The sequence below is a fragment of the Bemisia tabaci genome, chromosome 6, assembly GCF_918797505.1.
Source record: "Bemisia tabaci chromosome 6, PGI_BMITA_v3".
Classification (NCBI taxonomy): domain Eukaryota; kingdom Metazoa; phylum Arthropoda; class Insecta; order Hemiptera; family Aleyrodidae; genus Bemisia; species Bemisia tabaci.
The window spans coordinates 33,093,730-33,114,405 of record NC_092798.1 but is presented as its reverse complement, the minus strand read 5'-3'; the positions used below and the strand labels follow the sequence as shown (position 1 = coordinate 33,114,405).

Sequence of the window (20,676 nt, the reverse complement as noted above, 5' to 3'; positions counted from 1 at the left end):
AGGAAGCATCCTTGGCAAAAATACTGGGCAACCATGAATGCGTCCACGACTGGCAAATTTTGAGCAGTTGCCTTTTCAAACCCCCCTTCGGCATCAACTAGTTTTTTCCCCATTTAAACAAAGCAATATAACAAAAGTAACAAAAAAGCCCAGAACAAAAACCAGCACGAACTGATCACTGAAAAAATTCTGCGGTTAAAAGAATAAAGACACTTCTCCCGTTCCGTAGATGATGATCAACATTTGTTAGCGCGTGAATATTCATAGGATTACTCCTCCCGTCTATGATGTTTATTCGATTGATCAACTTTCGCATTTGATCATGCAGTAGCGCGATCAACGGCACTACTAATACGATCAACGTTGTCTGGGGGGCATCAATAAATGGAACAAGAAATATGACGGTCCTCCCAGCACCAGTGGGAATCCTGACGCAAACGTTGCGCCCCTCTTCTATATGTTGAATTGAACGGAGTTGCACATCCGTCAGCTCCTCGATCCCGGCATTGAAATGCCGGGCTCGTTCCAACCTGCACAGAATATGAACGTACCATAGTGTAGTTCCCACCACCAAATGTAATATGCAATAAATCACAACTCTCACATTTCAAGTTCTGTGATGTACATTAAGTAAAAATGAATAAACAATAATTCTATTCGGCTAAAACTATTCCTTTTTATGAGAACAAAATGGAAGTGACACTTCTTTCACCAGAAGACAGGTAAAAATCCATATCACGGAAGGCAAAATGTGTAAATAAGGAGAGAAAGTTCGTTGGCCGGAAGAAGGGCGTATATTCGGTGTACTTTACGAGTCATGCTCAGCTCAGGGAATTGGCATTTTTGATTGAGATTAAATTTCTAAACGAGTCCAACCCAAGTCAACCAGGGTAATTCTCAAAATACTTTGGCAAGATATTTTTCTGATATAATTTAAGGATGATAATATAATTATTGACATAATTATTATGATATAATTTATTTAAGGATTGAGGATGGAGAATCTTTAGAATTTATGGAGAAATCACAAGCTTGTGTGGGGGCCCCAGCGTTCTGAGGCATTGAAATTAATCTTAAACGTACCTATTTACATTTTGAATTTTGGTGGAAAATACGGGGGGGAGGGGGGCTTTAATTTATATCTGAGCCATGTATGTTTGATTAGAGGATTTACTTATTGCTAAATAGGCAGAGGATGCCAGATGATAAGGGATGAGTTTGAGGATTGTATGCGCACAAGGTATAAATGTTTTCAGGATAAAGCTATGGCAGCTAAAAACTAAGATAGCATCCTTCCTTCCGTATTGGAATCAGGCGTAGATCTCAGGAAAAATTTAAAAAATAAAAGGAGGCTATCTACGTGTGGGAGAAACACACAAGTTACTTAGAGTACTTAGAGTTAAATTTTAGGTAAAAAAGATGTGTTAGTTGGTCGGTAAGGACTGCAGGGTTGTACTTACGTATTTGCCAGGGCTGTGTACATGCATGCAGCACCCACTGCAGCCTCCTCCGGAGAATACTATCGGTGCTTAATATTATCTCAAACATGCTTCAGATGTCAAATTTTGAAATCATCCATGTTGTGAATACCTATCTATTAATTATACCTGTATCTTTCCCTCTGCTTTATGCTGCTTATTAGTACATTCTGTGCGCATTGGGGGAACTAGTTGAGAGGAGGAGGGGGGGGGGATAAATCTTACCCTCACATCTGACTTAATTCCTAAGAAATATGAGGGATTTTGCTAAGTTAGCTGTGTTGCCAGACTTTCATTGTGGAAATTATAATTACATTACGAGTCGATTATTCACGTAACGAATCAACAGATTTTTCTCAAACTTGGAGGATACTCTCACTATTCGACGTAGAATCAGAAAAGCCGAATGTTGGAAAAAGGGAGAATCTCGAGATACGCCCTTCTTCCGGGTCGATCCTCAATTGTAATCTGTTCAATATTAAAGCCAGCAGTTACTAATGTCCCCATCCTTTTTTCTCAGAACTCTTCGTCAATAACCTCTAACATAGCTGCAGCAACTGCTAGTGAGACAAAGTAAGGCAGTATCTCTACATTTTAGAAGATATTATTAATTCTTCCTAAAACTCCTGGCGGTTTAACGAGCTATTTTACCGGCAAATAGATTCACATGCGTTAGTGGTGCACTTGTCCTCGAAAAGGCCGTTGCTTGCCCAAAGTTAGGGAGGATAACGGGGAGTTACGGTCGTATCAACTTTTAACATTCAGATGTCCTTTGAATTCGAAAATTTAAAAAATGAGAAACACCCTACATTCCACCCGGATCCTTTAATTAAATTTAATCAAATTTTAGGTAATTGCAGCGCACTGTCTGTCCAGATCCTCAACTTCACATGGATAAGCTCTATAAATTTCAGATCAACTCGACAAATTTTCCCTAATCGTCAACGTGCGAGCATCAACAATCAAGCGACATGTGCAACCGACGCATGTACTCATTACTGTTCTACATCGAGTCCAGATAACGTGCAACGATACGGCCTCGGCGTACCGCGTACCTGCATTCCGATTGTTTCTATCGACCCCCGACCCCCCCCCCCTTTACGGGGTGGTCCCACCTCCGAACTGCGAGTCACAAGTCATCGACCCAGAGCGAACCGAAACAGACGCGAAAGTCGAAGACACGTAAATTGAGAGCATAAATTCGATTGCCGGTGGGGAGCGGAGCGGGGATGAAAAACCGGAGCGAGGCGCCGGGGAACGAAACGAAAAACGGAGCGATTGATTACAGCGCTCCGCCGCCGGGGGTGGGGTGGGGGGCTTTTGGTCTGGAGTGCATCATGTAAATGGTCTGTCAGAGTATCTGTTTCCGCGGGCCGAAGAGGGGGGAGCAACCCCTTCTCGCCCGAACCCCCAAAGTATCTTGGATCTAAGACGTGCGTGCGCGAGTGGGCGGATGCTGGACTCATCTTCGCGTTCTCGTTGTAATTTACCCTCATTGATGTGAGATAACTATAAAGTTGTTGAATATTTTATATAATACATTCAATTCGTTATTTATGTTATCATGGTGGTAAAACATACGCTAACCAAACTCAAAATGCGGAAGTACTCAATGAATACTTTGTCTCCTAAATGGGTTGCACAGCGAAATTCTCGCATCGGATAATGCCAAAGGAACTAAACTCCACACGTGGTTAGACACCAAAGAAATCATTACATTAGCAACTAGTGACTTAAAGAAGGGTGGGGGAGGGGGCAAACTTTGTGTGCATTAGGTGCCATATCCGATCCTTTCCCAAGCTAGTTGGAGGCCAGCTGCATTCTCTCTTAGCTCTGCACCTGCTCAGCGGTGATTATTGTACTCAAAGACTTGCATCATCAATATTGCTAGATTATCATTACTTTTTTAGTTAAAATTAATTTACTATATATGAAGATAATAATGGTGTTAGCTGATGAATTTGCCAAGCGTCAGCTCAATTTTCAACATTCATTGCAGCCAAACGTAGGTACTTACTTTTTGAGAATGAAACGTCCGAGTTATGATTTTTCACCTTCGGTCCCATGCAAGTTTGTTTCATTCTCATTATGCAATGTTTCAACGAGAAATGTATGCATAACCAACAATGTGCGTTGAATGACTGTTGATATTTTACATCTAAATGTATCTCCGTTTCATGAAATTTTACCGTCGCATCGGTTTATCACAACACAGCCTAAAAGAGGAATCGCTAGAACAACGCCGCCGAATCAAATTTCAAGACGCTTCTGCCAGGAGGCGTTTCTCAACACGATGCGTTTCCAGAGAGAAGTTCCATCATTCGCCTCGGAAGATCCCGCGCAAAAGTTTCGGCGCTCCGAAACGCTCTCCACGGTTCTGCGAAGAAACGGGCTGCAAATAATTTTGATTTTATTAGAAAATAACCTTATTTTGTTCCAGGGGAAATGATTATGCCGACAACGAAATACCAGCCGACGGAAATATCGAATAACCCGCACTACGGGGTTTCAATGAAATTAGACGTCAGGAGACTGAACAAGAACGATCTGGGCGGCTATAAGTGCATCTCGAAAAATTCCTTCGGAGGAGCCGAGGGCAGTATCCGGCTTTACGGTAAATCTTCTTTCGATATTTTCGCCATCTCTTTAGCGTCGGCCTCGCCACCAGTACGCTATCATCTTTATTTTGTTTACGAAACTGTCTACAGGGCAGTTCAACAGCCTGTTATTATACATTGAAAAAAAAATCTCGGTGTATTTACTAAGAAAAGGGTAAAATTACCAAGAATTCAGGGTTCTATTTGATCCCAGTTTTTTCTTGGTAAAATAACCATTTATTGAATTGGTATTTTTACCGAGAAATCTCGGTAAAATTATTGATTTTTCTCGGAAATTTTACTGGACTTTGGTAAAAACGCCAATATTTTTTATCGACTGTGGTAGAATTACCGAGATAAAATGGCAAAGTTACCGGGAATTGATTACCAATAAAAGTGGTATTCTTACCTGAAAAAACAGTAAAAATACCGGTTTTTCGGTAAGCTTACCAGTCTGTCTTGGTAAAATTACCAATAATTGGTAAAAAAGTGAGATGGTAAAGGTACCAACGGACCGTGGTAAAAACGCCGAGAATTTTTTTTTCAGTGTATCTCTCTCGTCGTCCCATTTGTGCTCGTAAAGAGTGAAAATGACAAAGGAAAGATGAGATGTCATCTAACTTTCTGCTCCTGTTGAGGGAAGGACTATCTTAGAATCATATCGATAAAATCTACACGCCATTTTGCTTACCTATCCCGCTATTCCAAATATATTGGAACAGAACACCCTGCAGTAGGGCATCCCTTCGCCGAAAGCGTGATTAACATTAAACATGCGCTGAAAGTAGTTCCTCAGCACATCTTCATTAATTTATCTCCAATTATGTAGCATTGAGTCTAACTTTTACACTTGAAATTTCAATTCCGCAGATATAAATACTAGTAGTGCATTTTCTGTTCGTTTTCGGAGTTGGAAAAATTGAGATTTTTAGTTTCCAAATAGAGTTTGCCCAATTCCATTACACGACTAATGGTTACCAAATCAGCCGTTGATGCATTGACTTCGGGAAAATTTTGTACACAGCTTGCTTTTAAGTCCTTCAGGACTCGTAACTAAAATAATGACGACAATCACTATCACAGTCAAGTTTCTAAAATTGGCGTGAAACGAAAATAAACGATAAAACTGTGTAGGATCTTAGAGATTGCCCAACTTGGTTGCCGGAAACTTCGCAAGGAAAGGCCCGGAATTTGTTTTTACAACTTCACGCCGCACTCCCGACATTGAAGAACCGGGACAAACATGAAGCAACTTTTGTCCTGGCCATGGCATCCTCGTACCTAGACCTTCCAAAAATGTTGGCTGCCCTTTTTAAGATAGTTGTTTATACTATAAAAATAATAAATGAAATATTTTTGAAAGAAAAAAAAGTGAATATAATATTATAAGGCGAAAAAGTCCCAGAACATGATCTAAACTCAAAAACTCCAACACTTCATACAAGGACCCTCCATCTAGGAAGCGATCACTCTACCGCTGTAAGCCATGCCAATTCCCATGCATGCTCGGCCGGGGGATAGGCCAATACATGAGGCAATTAAAGTTCTTTCTTTCACTACTAGAGCTGAGAGTAGAGATGTATCGGTGACATTCTCCTGCTTACTGATGGTTTGCTGCAGGATTTTTTAACAACCCTAGCCTCCCGGGCGAAGAAGGAATCTCAGCTAAACTCAAACGCCGTTAATATCTAATTAATGACAATTAATAAACAACCAAACAAACAATAAACTGTTGAGGGTGGAGCCGGTGGGTTGCGATCTGCTTGCTCCTTGGATATTTTTCTAAGGGTTTCAGATTTCTTATTCGACACCATGTATTTCTCTGATGGTTGTCTCACTACTACTGTGACGGCGATTTGGCGACATCGCTGATTCACTCGTAAGTCACATCAAGAGCCGAGTCGCACGAGTAGGCACTGCAGGACATTAATTACGACCAAAGAAATCGCACAGAATGCAAATTAGATGGAGGTGCGAGAACCCGAGATCAGGCCCCGGAATCACGAGCGAAACTCGGGAGTTGTCAAAGCTAATAAATCCGAGACACCCGCCAATCAAGAACCGCCCAACTCCAGTGCAGAGACCACGCGTACATGCGCGGTTTCAACTGAGCGCAGCCGGGGGCAAAGGCCGCCGATCGACTCAAGCGTTAAATTCTCGCGGCCGGCGAGAACCACATATTACGGAGAAAAAATGAGGAAGTAAAGTGCCGGGCGGGCGAAAGAACAACTCAAGCGTTTTTTACGAGCCGACGAAGGAGGGGGTGGGAAAGGGGGCGGGGGTCGCGAACCGCTCGAATTAAAAAAGACGATAAAGCACCCCCGCGTCGAGGAGCACGCAGAACTATGCAGAGAAACAATGTATGGGGAAATTCGGCGGGACCCTCGGGCGGGGGTTAGGGGAACGACAGATGTCTTCCAATATCCACCAATATCAGCATTCTGAGCTTGTCGCCCCGACAGCCAAGGGAGAGGCTATTGAATTTAAAGACTGAACCCTTTAGCCTGTGATGCTGTGCTACGGAGAAACGCCTTATGTATTTTCGGGTGTTGTCGAATTTTTCCTCCTCCTGTTCGTTCACTGCATTCTCTTGTGCCAACTTTCTGAGGTTTTGGCTGTATACGATCCTTTAGCTAATTATTCACGTATACATTCTTGACACATCCAGATCTATTTAATATCTACCTCTTCAATACAATTTGTAGGGTGGAAAACAACTTTATCAGCCAAAATACACCTATTAAAATAACAACTTAATTTGGAAAAAAGGTGGCAAAAAAAACACAAAAAAAATCAGAAAACAAAAAACCAGCAACAAAGGATTAACAAAAAACCTGTAACATTTCAGAATATTAACACTTCCATTTTCAACCGGAAAAGAAGAAGTGTTAATATTCTGAAACGTTCCGGGATTTTTGTTCATCCTTTGCCGTTTTTTTTGAAGCCTTTTCCACAAATTAAGTTGTTATTTTACAATGTGTAGGGTTGGCTTAATTTTTTCTCTAACCAGCTTCCATAGATAAGTCTTCCTATCTAAGTGGCGACCGGGTTGGCCTGAAAGCATAGAGAAAAAAATGAGGTGTTTGCATTTCGGGCATCTTGGAATTTTTTGATGACTTGATGACGTAGGTGGGTACAGCGTGAAGGGGACGTCGCTGTACCCAGCTGTACCCACCTACGTCATCAAGTCATCAAAAAATTCCAAGATGCCCGAAATGCAAACACCTCCTTTTTTTTCTCTATGGCCTGAAAGTGTTAATAAATCTGAGCTGATGAAGAGAAGTATAAGGAATACATTTTCCCTACCGATGATTCCTTAAGTTTTAAGAAGTGCCTTTTTTATATTTTCTGTTTAATTAATTACTTAAAGCAATATAGAAAACGGAGTATAAGTTTTGCGTTAGCAGCCTGATAATTGAAGTGTATGAATAAATCGATGGACGTAGGAATAATAGAGCGATCCCATCGGTGGGAAGGGGAGGTTGGTATAGACTGAGGAGAAAATGATAAACTAACCAAAGAGTCTCTCGTGGTGTGCCGTTAATTGAATCTATTACTTACCTCCGTTAATTGTTGAAACCACCTGCTTTCACTAACAAGATCGCTCCGTTTTCTTTGGCTTCCTTGCTTATCGCTGTGTCTCTTAATTTCAATAATCAGACCGCAGGATCCTGAAACATCAGGATTCTTTAGTTCATCATGAATGGCAAGATAGCAATCCCTTGGTAAGCCATGGAAAACATCTGTACCCAGAGGGGTGTAAAAGCTCCACGATCATTCGATAATAGGAGCCTTGCAGCCTGATTGTTAAAACTTTGTGTTTGTCGGGTAGACATAAATGACATAGGGTACAAAGAGGAGCGTGATTGGTTGGGTATGCCTTATCGGTGCGTTATAGGCCTTCGTCAGGTGGAGTGGACGACACACTGTCGGAAACTTAAGAGGTGCCTTTAATTTAGTTCCACCCGACATAAGCACGACAAAGCAGTGATAAGACATAGCCGATCAATCACGCCTCGTTTAATCTATGTCGTCTGTGCTACCCGACAAACTTAAAATTTCAATAATCAGGCTGCAGGCTCGCGGTTCACCACTGTTGAAAATTGTTTACACAGCCGTGGGTTCGCCACCGAGACATTAGGAATTTTCAATGATCAGAGTGCGCACCGTGGTGTACGCGCAATGTGTGAAGTATTCCGGCACTCTCGTAAGCGCCTAGAAGCGTTCAGCACAGACAGCCATTCTGCGTAATGTGTGAAGTATTCCAGCACTCTTGCAGGCGCCAACAAGCCTTTAGCACCGACGCCCGTTCTGCGCAATGTGTGAAGTATTCCTCCAGACTTGAAGGCGCTAATAAAGCGTCTCGCACCGGCCGCACCGCCGTACTGTAGCTCTTTGGCACCATCGTTCAAAGTTGGCACTTTTCTACATCTCCGTTATTTTGAAGCTTTTTTACACGTAGTAAATTACACCAAGCGTGTAAACTGCGCTTACGCTGGAATGTTGTGCAAACGGAACGAAGCGTGAGTACATCCGGACCATCTACACGGTCTGTCATGGGTTCCTGTCAGTCAAGACTATTGCCCACCTCCTTTTTTCATGGCAACCACCCGCCTCCACCAATAGAATAGCTCCATGTTCCGTTCGTCGAACGCTCTCGTAATAGATTTCAGTGACCAGCCCGCCTAAGAAACTTGGCAACGTCTGAAGGATCTTACGCCGTTATCCCCTCGCCGCGGCAGTGTGAATGTGAAGCTTTGACTTCACAGTTATTAACATTATAGCAGTTCCCTTTTTTCGCCCCCCCCCTCTCCCCCCGGCCACTTCCGCGCTGACTGGTGGAGCGTCGAAGGCGGGCGGGGGTAGTTTGACCCCCGTTTTCTCCCCGCGCGCCAATACATCACTTTAACGAACACACATCGAAAATCATCCATATTAAATGCTCCTTTCTCTCTCCGAGTTCTCTGCTCCTGGCACATCTAATTTTTAATTCCCTTTCAATTACGTCCTCGGTTTGCATCCAACACTCGAGCGATTTCCTCAAATTTGCCCCCGCGGCAAGTATATTTATTTACTCTTTTTTTTATCCCTTTGTTTATTTTCGTTCGTCGGGATCGGAGTCGGGCACACCCCCTCGTCGGTGTAATTTATTCCGCTCCGGTGCTTGACGCCGGGATTTCAGGGATTGTCAAGCACGCTCCTTGCATAAAAAGGGACCCGAGCGGAGCGGAGATGCAGTCGGCCTCGGCTGAGAGTAGTGCCGCCAGCCCCGGCTCGGTCTCATGTCCCCAAGACGGGAGGATACAATCCTGTTGGTACTTACACAGGATGACAAGTTCTTGAACGGTTAGGGGAAACCGCGAGAAGTCAGGGTTTCGCTCTGGGATCTTAACAATTTAGCTTTCGGAAAAAGAATAAGGAAGTTTTTTTTGCTCATTTTTAGTAACTCAGTGCTTAAAAGTTTTCGTGTAAATATCGCCTAAAACACTGGAAAGGAGATTCTTGTGTTCAGAAACCCTAAAATTCAATAAATAATTTATTGATAAACGGTTAGGGGCAACCTCGGCAAGTCAGGGGTTTGCTCTACGACCCTGAAAACTTTGCTTTCGGAAAATACAGACGGAATTTTTTTTGTCCATTTCTAGTAATTCAATGCTTAAAAGTCCTCGTGTGAATGCCGCCTAAATCACTGGCAGTGAGATTTTTATGTTAAAACACTCGAAATTTAATAAATAACAGATTGATAATAATCTTTATTTGACAAATGCAAAGATGGCTTGTGAAAATGCAGGGTATCCGGCGGTTTGAAAACCGAGAAAATCATGAAAAATCGCGGTGACTGGGATAAATTAGGGAATTTCTGATATATCTCTCTAAAAAATTCTAGCGAAAGGGAGCGTCTTTTTATTTGAGGGGCTCGGAGGGCAAGGCTCATAAGTGCAGTTTTTGAAAAAATTGAGATATTAGTGACTTCAAGTAAAACTAGTCTGAACGCAAATTCCGTGTAAAATTCGTTCCAAAATTCAAATATGTATTTGAACAATAAAAAGTCAGTTGGAACTCTCTTTCCGCCCTTAGGATTCTTGTGAATTCGAAACTTCGAACACATTTTTCTTGAAATAGCAAAAACTGCACTTATGCGCCTTGTACCCTAAGCCCTTCATTTTCAATAAAACTGTGTAGATGGAAATTTTGTTTAAAGGTCAGGGTGAGTTAGGGAATATGACAATTTCGGAGTCAGGTGAGCCGATACATATCTCTCAAAAAACTAGATGGTGGGAAGCGTGAATAGAGTTGAGATAGAGGCAAAGGGCCAAAAGAAAATATACTACAAAATAAATTTAGGTATTGCAGGCAATATAAGATCAACGACAAAATTGAATATAGACAAACGTTATTGGGAAGGCTCGGTGGCCTTGAAAGCTATCACAGAATCACAGATATTTCGAGCACTTGACATATTATCACAGATATTTTCGGATATTGGGCTGATTTAGATTCCACTCAGAGTGAGTTGGGTCTAAACAAATTGGCTGTGGTCCGATAGGACTCAAAGATGGCAAAAGGACACTACGATTGACTACAAACTTCTTAAAGTTGGAACAAAAAGATGAAAACGTCGACCTTTCAAGGTAGATTTAAGTCGTGGAAATAAGAAAAAATCACACGGAGCCAGGTTAGGTGAATGAGGGGGATGAGGGAGGACACTCATGGCATTCTTTGCACAAAATTCGCCAATTTGGAGGGATGCATGGGCAGGTGCATTATCGTGATGCAGAAAGCAGGAATTCTCTCTCCAAAGCTCAGGCCTTTTTCTGCGGACATTTTCGCTTAATCGTCTCAGAACACCATTCTAATATTCGCGATTGAAAGTTTCACCTTGAAGGAATTGCGATCATTCAAACCTGAGGATTTTCTACAGTGTTTCTCCCAATTGAAGAAACGGTGCGGCAAAAATGCATCGACAAAGCTGGCGAGTATTTCGAAGGGGATAGGTTATGACTTGGTAAGCTGCTTAAAATGTTAATTTCCTTATTTTTAAGCATTTTTATGAGAGCAACGAAGTTTTTAACTTATAACCTGGGTTTTTTTTTGGTTGTATCTAAATTTTTCTGCCCTAGATAAACTCAGCTGGCGGTGAGACTAAATGATGAGAATCCAACGAGAAGAAGAAGCTTGAGTCTAACAAGTGCAAACTTCCAGTGAAGCAGGTCCAGAGGTTTAGTTCAGAAAAATAATTAGCAATCTAAATCAGCACAGGATAGCAATCTAAATCAGCACGGGATCCGCATGATCCTAGATCCTATGGAAAAACCCTGTTGAAATATCGAATTTGTTTAGTGCAAAGAAACAGGAATGAAACCTAACTTGATGCTTGGTAAACTCAAAATGGTTCCACATTCGATAGAGCAGAAGGCTCAGAGAAATCTACTTTTGAAATAACAGGTTGGTGCAACCGTGGAAGGTAAGAAACAAAAGTAATGTTGCCTGGTCAGAAGGACGCAGGCCAAAGACAGATAACAGCCATGTGCACGGTTTCCAACTAGAGAACAAAACTGGTCTCATAACTAATACTGAGAAAACAATCATGCCTCAAGGGCTTCAGAACAGTTAACTCTCCAGGCTTCAATGCCAGAATAGTGAGATTCCTTAAAATAAAATACTTATTCACATAATGACAGCATGTGTAACAAAATGGCCCAAATAGGCACAGAGATAAGATAACAGGTAACGGAACAATCCTGCAAATGGGAAAAATACACAAGAATACTAGAACAAAGAGCACTCAGGGCTCATGCAGTCTCATCTGTTAAATAAATAGGAAAGGCCAGCTTAAGTGAGATCAAGTACTTTACGTTCACAATCAGAAAGAAAACACAGTGCTTAAGCGCAGAGCGGTCGAGTGCTGCAGGAGAGTCGGGAGCTGGAGCGTCCGGCGTCTGAGAGAACCTGTGAAAGAGAATGATGATGATCAGAGCTCGCGACCGCATATATTTACATGGGCGGGAGCGCGGGAAAGCACGAAGGGCTTCGCTCTGATTGGCTGGTGGCGATGGCGCCACAAGGTTATTCATCTCCGAAAGTTTAGTGACACAGGTATTGCAGTTGAATGCAGCTGTTGTATCCGTCACAAATTGAGCTACCTTCCCATCGATTATGGTAAATTCCGAAGAGTGTTGGATTTAGATAACACCACCGACTCATTTTTATGGTACTTTTCAAACTGCCGGCTCATTTTTGTAGTTTCTGGTTTAAAACATAGGAAACAACCTGTGTTACGCTCGTGCAATTCAAAAAGGTGCGGATAGGTTGGCTTACCGGTGGCCTTAAGGGGGTCGGGGTTAGGTCGAACAAAATGGCTTAACTAATACTTAAATGGGCGCTAAAGTATTGGCAGACTTGCGAGTCAATTTACGTTCGATTAGAATACCCTTTTTAGATGAAATATTAAACATATTATCATTCTCGTTTGTAGGACTGCGCTGCGGCTGCCGCCGCTCCGGCCAGGAACGCTCTTGTAAAAGCTCATCCTCGAAATCATCAAATTTATTTGCTTCCTTATCATCATTGGAGCCACCTGCACCTGCAGTTTTAGCTTCCTTATTATCATTGGAACCACCTGCACCTGGTTGTTCAGCAGAGACAGATGGGTTTTGCACCTTTTCAGGCAAATTGGCTGGGTCTTCTGTTGGAACATCTTTGACAATGTCTTCTACAAGTTGTGCAGTTTCAGTATCTGACTTCTTTTCGGCTGCGATTGCCAGAATGTGGGCTAGTGAAACTTTTTTTTTGCGTGTCAGGGGACAGTATCGCCATTACCCTGAAGCCGAAGTCAATCGCCCCAGACGCCTTGGTATGTCCCTTTTCTATGGTTTGTAGGATGAAATTTCGGAGAGGGAGAAATTTTTTGGTTTTAGTATCATTGATCGGAGCCATAATTAATGCGAGGTGACGAGCGCAGGTGAGGCGACGTGAAACAAGCGGGAAAGGTGGGAAGATGCCGCAACATGGCAGACTGACTAAACTTCATAAAAGAGACGCGTATTTTCCTCCCCCAGACTATGACGAATAAAGAACTCAATATAAGTGCCAGGAACCGCAACAACGTTTTCTGGACTTACGCTCTCCTTAGCAGCCCTGTACAAAAAATCGGCTTTAGGTGACCGCAACGTGGTCCACCTGTTAACACTCGCGAGGATTCGCGAGCATTCAAAGGGGGGGGGGGGGTGGTCGCACTTGAGGTGATTTCTTATAGGTTCAAGACCCTAGGCGCAACATGCCTTTTTAGTCTTGCCTTTGTAGTCTTCTTAGTCTGTTCAGCGTCTCTCAAACATTGACTCAAAAGATCGCTCCGAGGAGTTTACTCATAGGTTCAAAACCATAGGCTTAACATGCCCTATTAGCTTTGGCTTGAGGACTCCTGGATTGATCGGAAAATACTGACGAAACGCGGAGCACGTGCTCAGGCAACAGTGTCCGATCGGGCCGGGCCGGGCCTCTCTTAATAGAGATGACAATAGATAGATAGGCGCAACTTGCCTTTAATCCAGCTATCGCCGGGTTGGGAATCTCACTCTACCTATCTCGTCCCAGAGACATTGATTAGGAGGAATCAGTGGTCGCGGGCAATCAAAACTAAACGGTCGCCAATTCTCGCGAAAAATAGGATCAAAAACGTGCCACCTAAAAAACACTCAAAAGACAACAGGCAATAGACAAATAGTGAGATCAAAACTGCAGGCTTTTTGCAGTGCGAAAAAGATCAGGGCGAAAAATGGGAAAAATCAAGAAACAACTCGAGTGCAATTTTACTAGCTTTCAGACTGGTGATCTCACCGCGATCTACCGGCTGAAATTGAAACTATTAGAGGTAGAATGGGCTTCGATACCGAACATACCCCACACCAAAATTTTCAAAAAAAATTATGAAAAAATGGGATCTAGAAATCCAAGTTCAAATCTAGTTTCAAGAGGGGTTCTGTTAAATTTATTCATGCTTGATCAAGGGCTGGAAGGGGTGTCAAAAGGTTCTAAAAATGGATAATTTCTCCAGGTTTGATGCTAATTCTGGAGTCATCCCTGAGTCGCAGGCGGAAGGGGTGACGAGTTTTACAAACCCTACTAGTGTTCCAGCTGAGAGAGAATTTATGGAGGGCACTATAAGCTACTCAGGATTAATATCGGACGGATTAAACACTCGATATCTGATGATTATTTGGGGGTCCAAACAGGGTTCCGTCGGGGACGAGGGTTTCAGGGCGCCTTCCAACAAAACGCGTCTTACGAACTTGCCTTCCTTTAGCATACACTCCTTAGACTCAACGTTGAGGGTGTAGTTCGGATCTACGGCAGTAAGTGCGCGAAGGCAAACACAGACCCCGCAGTCAACTGAATTTTTTTGCCTTGGCTCGGACTCAACTTGTACCGGCCACGACACTATAGATCTTTCTTGCAACCAATAAGCTGCAAGAGCCTTCAAATGATGCGTGTTTCAACTAGAGTAACGGACGAGACTGTCAAACCACTTAATCTGTTTTCGTAAATCCTTTGGTTCCTGCAAAGCATGTTTTTTTGGTAAATCCTTTGATTCCTGCGAATGTTGAATAAGTTCGGGAGGACTCTTTAACTCCAAAATTGCCAAGGACCAGTGTTCGGCCAAAAAATCAAAATATGGCACTAGAACGAACTCAACACGTTTCCGTGCCAGAGCTAAAACCTTTTGAGGCCGCCGAAAAACCCTTCTCCCGAAAAACGGACCACACTAACGGATCCACAAAACTGAACGGGGCTAGGGAGCAATTCACAGAAGACACAGTAGAATGTATAAATAACCGTTTATTATTTTATCCGAGACCTTGCGAGGGCCGTCTAGGGTCTTAAGTTTCTCTTCGGGGACGCGTAGAGAGTTCATACTGACTTCAGGAGGCGACTGGCCGCTCAACTTGCAGTCGGCCACCGTGGTCCTCGTTTTTCTCCTTGGCGGTGGCCGCGGGAAGGGAGCACAATTTGTCGAACGGGCGCGTGTACTCGGCGTTCGATGTCCGCACCTTCCCAGCACGAACCACATTGTCTCGTCCTGGGCAAAGTTCGAGGACGCGGGGGAGCGTCCAGTGTGTCGGAGGACAGTTCGGGTAACGACAAGATCTCCGATAGCCAGGTTCCGCGTGGGAACATTCCACTAGACGCGTTGCTGAAGAGTGTGTAGATAATCACGCCGCCAGCGCTTCCAGAATGACTGCGGAAGTCGTGTCAATAGTTCCCAGCGTGACAGCCGGTTGAGGGATACTTCATGAAAGATCGCGTTCTACCCGTGCTACAAGAAGGGGCTCCGATCAAAAAATGACCCGGAGTCAAGACATAAATTTCTTGGGGGGCATCCGAAAGGGCACACAAGGGGCTTGAATTCAATATGGCTTCTACTCTCGTTAAGATCGTAGTGAATGCTTCGAACGTCAGTCGCTGATCTCCAATCAGGATTGGCAGTAAGTACTGGTACACAACACATTTTTGGACACAATTTTGGAGTTACCTACAACAAAAATTTTTTGCTGGCTGAAGGGTATTTTTTCAAATTTACCTTCACACCGAGGAGCGAAAATTGCTTTTGGTCCTCTTTCGTAGTGATGGCTTTGTTGAAAGCCGTCATTAATGTCACCGCTCTCTCGGCAGCATCATTGATTGCTTTCATACTTATTCTAACTACTTTCAAAGCTGAATTGAAAGTTTCCAGCTGAGTCCACTCAGAGGGATGAGAGTGTATAAAATCTTTGGCTATATTCAGACGATCGAAAAAAGTGTTCGTATTTGTAGTGACGAAGTTTCCCAGGGAAATATTTTTCTTTCTTCTCAGCATGGCTTCTCAACCAACTATTTCGTAGTTTAGCAGCTATGAATTCAATTGCCTCATCTGAGAGGAGCGAACATTTTATTTTTGAAGTATCCTGAATGGAGAATCCTTTATTGAATGTTACGTCACATAGGACACTGTATGGAATGACTAAGTCGGACATTTTTCGTGATAATACTTGTTCTAAAAACGCTATCAACTCTTACAATTTCTAAAATATCACAGCGAATGCAAATTAAAGGTGAAGTATGGACACATTCATATGAACGTGATAACTGAATAACAGCCTTGAGCCTCGAATAAACTAGTTGTTTAGGAAAAGAGAACATTTCTTCCCTCTCCGTTGACACATATCACACACACATTCGACTCGAATACATATCACAGATGAGATGCTACTAACATAGTTCTGCACGAAGTTCTGCACTGAGATCTGAAAGATGTTAATACAGGAACTTGAATTTTCTTTATTTTTTTTTTTTTTTTTTTTATTATTTAACACGTCATTTAACATTCATTAGCACGTCTTAGGAAATACAAATTTAGCACATTTAGCTTAAGAATATGAAACATATATATCTTAGAGATAGCTAACTACTAATGATAAATGAGTGATATAGGTGAAGAAGATGAGAACATGAGAAGAACTTAATGTAATCTTAAAAATATAGCTGTTGTTTAATATGCTTCTCCAAACTCGTTCTATAAGAAAATGTTTTCAAACACGTGGGACAAGTTAAAAATTCTCCCTTGTGGCGCGCCCCCTCATGAGCCAATAATTTCTCAGCTCGTGTGAATTGTCTCTTACAGGAGTTGCATTTAAACGTTTTGCCCGAATGCTGGGGGCTAACTATCTACAAAGACAATTGTCTAATTACTTAAAATTAGACAAATACTTAAGATTAGACACGATTAGCACTGTACATACAAAAGATAAGTTAAATTAAACCGTGTACATACAGAGAATGTCTTTTAATTCGCTCGTAAGAAGGAACGTGAAAACTGGATACTCTAAACTTGAAACTTTCTTTCGATAGAAATGTTTTCTCTCCCGAGCAACTAGTCGGTGCTTGAGAGAGCCATGTTTCCGTACCTAAGCACTAGCTAGTTGCTCAGTAGAGAAAACATCTCTCTCCTTTGCACTGACCAGTTGCGCAGGTTTCTCTGCTTCGCACTGAGTAGGTGCTTAAGGGGGATGTGTTTTTGCTCTCCCAACCATGGACTGGTTGCTTCTTGGTCATAGAGTACATAGAGTCGTAATGTAAATGGGAGAGCTGGCGCCATGTTCTGCTCGACGATGTCCGAGCCCGGTGTGCGCCGAGTTCGGGTCGCTTTTTCGATACATTTTCGATCCAAAATGGTGGTGTGGAATACGTGGTAATCCCTATCTCCTTTGTTGTTGTTGTCATCGGATGGCTGGGTACCCGCGTATCGCAAAAAATCGATTATGTATCGAAAAAGTGACCCGGCGTCACACAGGAGTCTCGGAATTCGGGACATGGAAAATGCTTAAAAGTGGCGCCAGCTCTCCCACTTAGATTACGACTCTATGTACTCTATGTTCTTGGTACCCAGGTTCCTACCAGGGAATCGATGTTCCAAACCACAGGACGAGCGTTTTCACTCCAGATACCTCGGGTGTTCCAGAGCCCCCGTCCACTATTACCTACCGTAACTGCTACCTTACCGCTATGTGTCCTTATCATTACCTTTATGTTCAGTCTTTACCTCTCGTTGTTGGTAACATACTGTATGGTTTTTCTGTCGACAGAGGTGGAGGTCGAGGGCAACAAAGTCTCGGAGGAGATCCGCGACAACTCGATCGACGGAGGCAGCAACGTGTTCAACGAGCTGCACGGGTCCTACCCGGAGCCGATGAACGAGTCGGACTACGCCCGCAAGCAGCACCGGAGCCCGGGCGCCGGCGCTTCGCACACCGCCCCGAGGACGCTCCTCCTCGCACTGGTCCTCTCCTACGTCGTCCGGTGGTCGACCAGCGCAGCCTGGTAACCCGTGCGTCACCGTCCTGCCAGGATTCCCGTCGCATCGCAGCTGTAGTCATACCGCACGACGGCCGAGCTTTGTCGACTCACGACATGAAAACCATGAAAACTTGACATTTTTTTCTTTAGTCAAAAGAACGCGGTTTATCTGTAAATTCTGAGTTTTTACACAGGACCTTGAAAATTAAGAACGACTTAAATGTACCAAATTCACAAGCTATAAATCATCGACAAATATACAGTTTTATCGCAGCTGTAGTCATACCGCACGACGGCCAAGCTTTGTCGACTCACGACATGAAAACCATGAGAACTTGACATTTTTTTCTTTAGTCAAAAGAACGCGGCTTATCTGTAAACTCTGAGTTTTTACACAGAACCTTGAAAATTAAGAACGACTTAAGTGTACCAAATTCACAAGCTATAAATCATCGACAAATCTACAGTTTTATCGCAGCTGTAGTCATACCGCACGACGGCCAAGCTTTGTCGACTCACGACATGAAAAACCATGAGAACTTGACATTATTTTCTTCAGTTAAAAGAACGCGGTTTATCTGTAAATTCTGAGTTTTTACACAGAACCTTGAAAATTAAGAACGATTTAAACGTACCAAATTCCCAAGCTATAAATCAGCGATAAATCTGCATTTTTGTTACTTTTAAGTAACTTATCCGTTTTTACCTGGAAACTTACAATCTATTCACTGCTTGCCTTACAAACTATCAGCGTATGACTTGGATACTGATGACAAAACATTCGGTGAACTCATAAAAGTAGCAGTTAAAGTGTATTCTTATTTTAAGGAAACATAAGGGAAACTTATAAAGGTAGTAAAATGTAAGCGTTCAAAATTCCTACACGTAGGCAGAGTGGAAAGACACGTTTCCAGGAACTATAACTAATTGCACCTGTAACTAGCTGGTTTTGACAAAAATATCTTTAGGTGAAGGCACTAGTCAAGTATGAACAAAAATAAAACTTATATTTACCTAAATAAAAAAGATATCATTGCCTATTACGGACAGACGATTTTTGAGCGCCGCTTGGTCGCTGAAGGTCGAGTAAGGCACATTAGTGGCGGTGAAACATTTCAGGAACGAGAATGGAAATGAACGCGATTCATTTTCACGGCTATTTCAGAACGTCATAACCTAATTTCCAATCACAAAACTTGATTTACATTCATCAGTGATCATTCTTGAACACACCTTTTATCATCTCATTCTCTCGACCAGTCCAAAATCATAGTAGCCCACGCGCCTGGTAGCTAATAAGAAGGCTACTTGGAATTTTGGGTACATAGCTATTTTTTGGCCTACTGTATGATTTTTGGGTCGCTGAATTCGAATCTGAAGTTTCCATAAACGTATCAGGTGAGCATTTGCAGCCGCTTAAAAAGGCCTTTTTTTGCGGTTTTCTTAAAATAGCGACTACGGATGGGAATAAATCCCAAATTAAGTACATGTTTTGAATAGCTGACGTAATTTTGAAGAAAATGGTGTACACATATGCTAGGCAAACCTAGCACCGTGAACAGCGGCGTGAACATCGCGCCCATTCACGTTTTCGCGGCGCACCCATCAGCGCGGTAAGGCTCTCCGCCGTCCGCCAAGTTCCGCAGCGTTTCAAATTTCGAAGCTCCTTAATTTTTGAGCTTACCTAGCATATTTATATACCATTTTCTTCCAACGGACGTCAGCTATTCAAAACATTAACCAAATCCGGTATTTTATCACATCCATAGTCACAATTTTAAAAAAACCGCAAGAAAGGGCCTTTATAAGCTAGTTTTTCAAAACACCGGCAAATGCTCTCCAGATGCGTGTAAGGAAACTTCAGATTCGGATTCAGCGACCCAAAAAACATGAAGTAGGCCAATAAAGTAGCAGTGCAAAGTGAAATTCCAGGTAGACTTACCAGGCACCTGGACTATAGCACCTCCTGTTGTATCGACCACACTCTCGGATTTCATTTGCAACCAAAGTTTTAAGTTTGATCGGTGTGTACTTGGGTTGCTTGGCGAAAGAAGTCTCTTCGTAACTTTCTCATAATTTTCAAGCCGGTACCTACTAAGAAAAAAAAATATAAGTAATAGATGATTACCTCAATGGTTATGAGACATTTCTTCAACGATTTTTTGTCTGCGCACCTGTTTTTTCTAGTAGTGTACGTTACGTCTAAGCGTTCTTTAGGCAGAGGAGTTTTGGTCCACTCACCAATTGAGACCCAAAGTGAATTGGTGTACCTGTAAATACCAAAGAAAATTCCTCACGACGCGTTTAGATGTAAATGTATAATCTTTTGTAAGAATGAGGGTTCGCTTGTGTTTTTTGTTTTGTTTGTTTGGTCCAACAGAGAAAAATATATACTTGAGATTTTTGGTAAACACGGGGGAGCGTGAATTCCATGATGGAAAATTCATAGACCTCTTCACGCCTTTATGACAGGACTGAATAATCTTTCAAGAAAATCATATCTCGTTATACCTGGAACCGGATAACCTTTTGAATCGCCCCAGCTGAAGGCTCTTAGATTTTTCCTGTGCTTGGTAACTTCGCGACGTGCCGAGGCGCTTCGAGCTACTATTTCGCCACGGAGGTGTTGCACAGTATCATACCAGTCGAAGGCACCCGAAAGTATCATGATTGATGGCATCTATTAAAAGCACGAAGTTTCCTCGCAAATCAAATCGAGTGATGACGACAAAAAGAGAGCGGTAGTCTGAAAACTTACCAAGTCCCAGTAT

The 20,676-nt window shown here is 42.6% G+C and overlaps 1 protein-coding gene across 3 annotated transcripts in view; it reads left to right on the top strand.

Annotated features, from left to right (window-relative positions):
- LOC109042662 (Dpr-interacting protein beta) overlaps positions 1-20,345 on the top strand; it is a 404,914-nt gene extending 384,569 nt beyond the window's left edge. For all 3 annotated transcript variants that reach the window (XM_019059547.2, XM_019059546.2, XM_019059545.2), the window contains exons 8-9: positions 3,919-4,092; positions 17,695-20,345. In XM_019059547.2, the coding sequence (XP_018915092.1) occupies positions 3,919-4,092; positions 17,695-17,933 (413 nt within the window). In that variant the 3' untranslated portion in view covers positions 17,934-20,345. The remainder of the gene's footprint in view (positions 1-3,918; positions 4,093-17,694) is intronic.
- Positions 20,346-20,676: the final 331 nt, after the last annotated feature.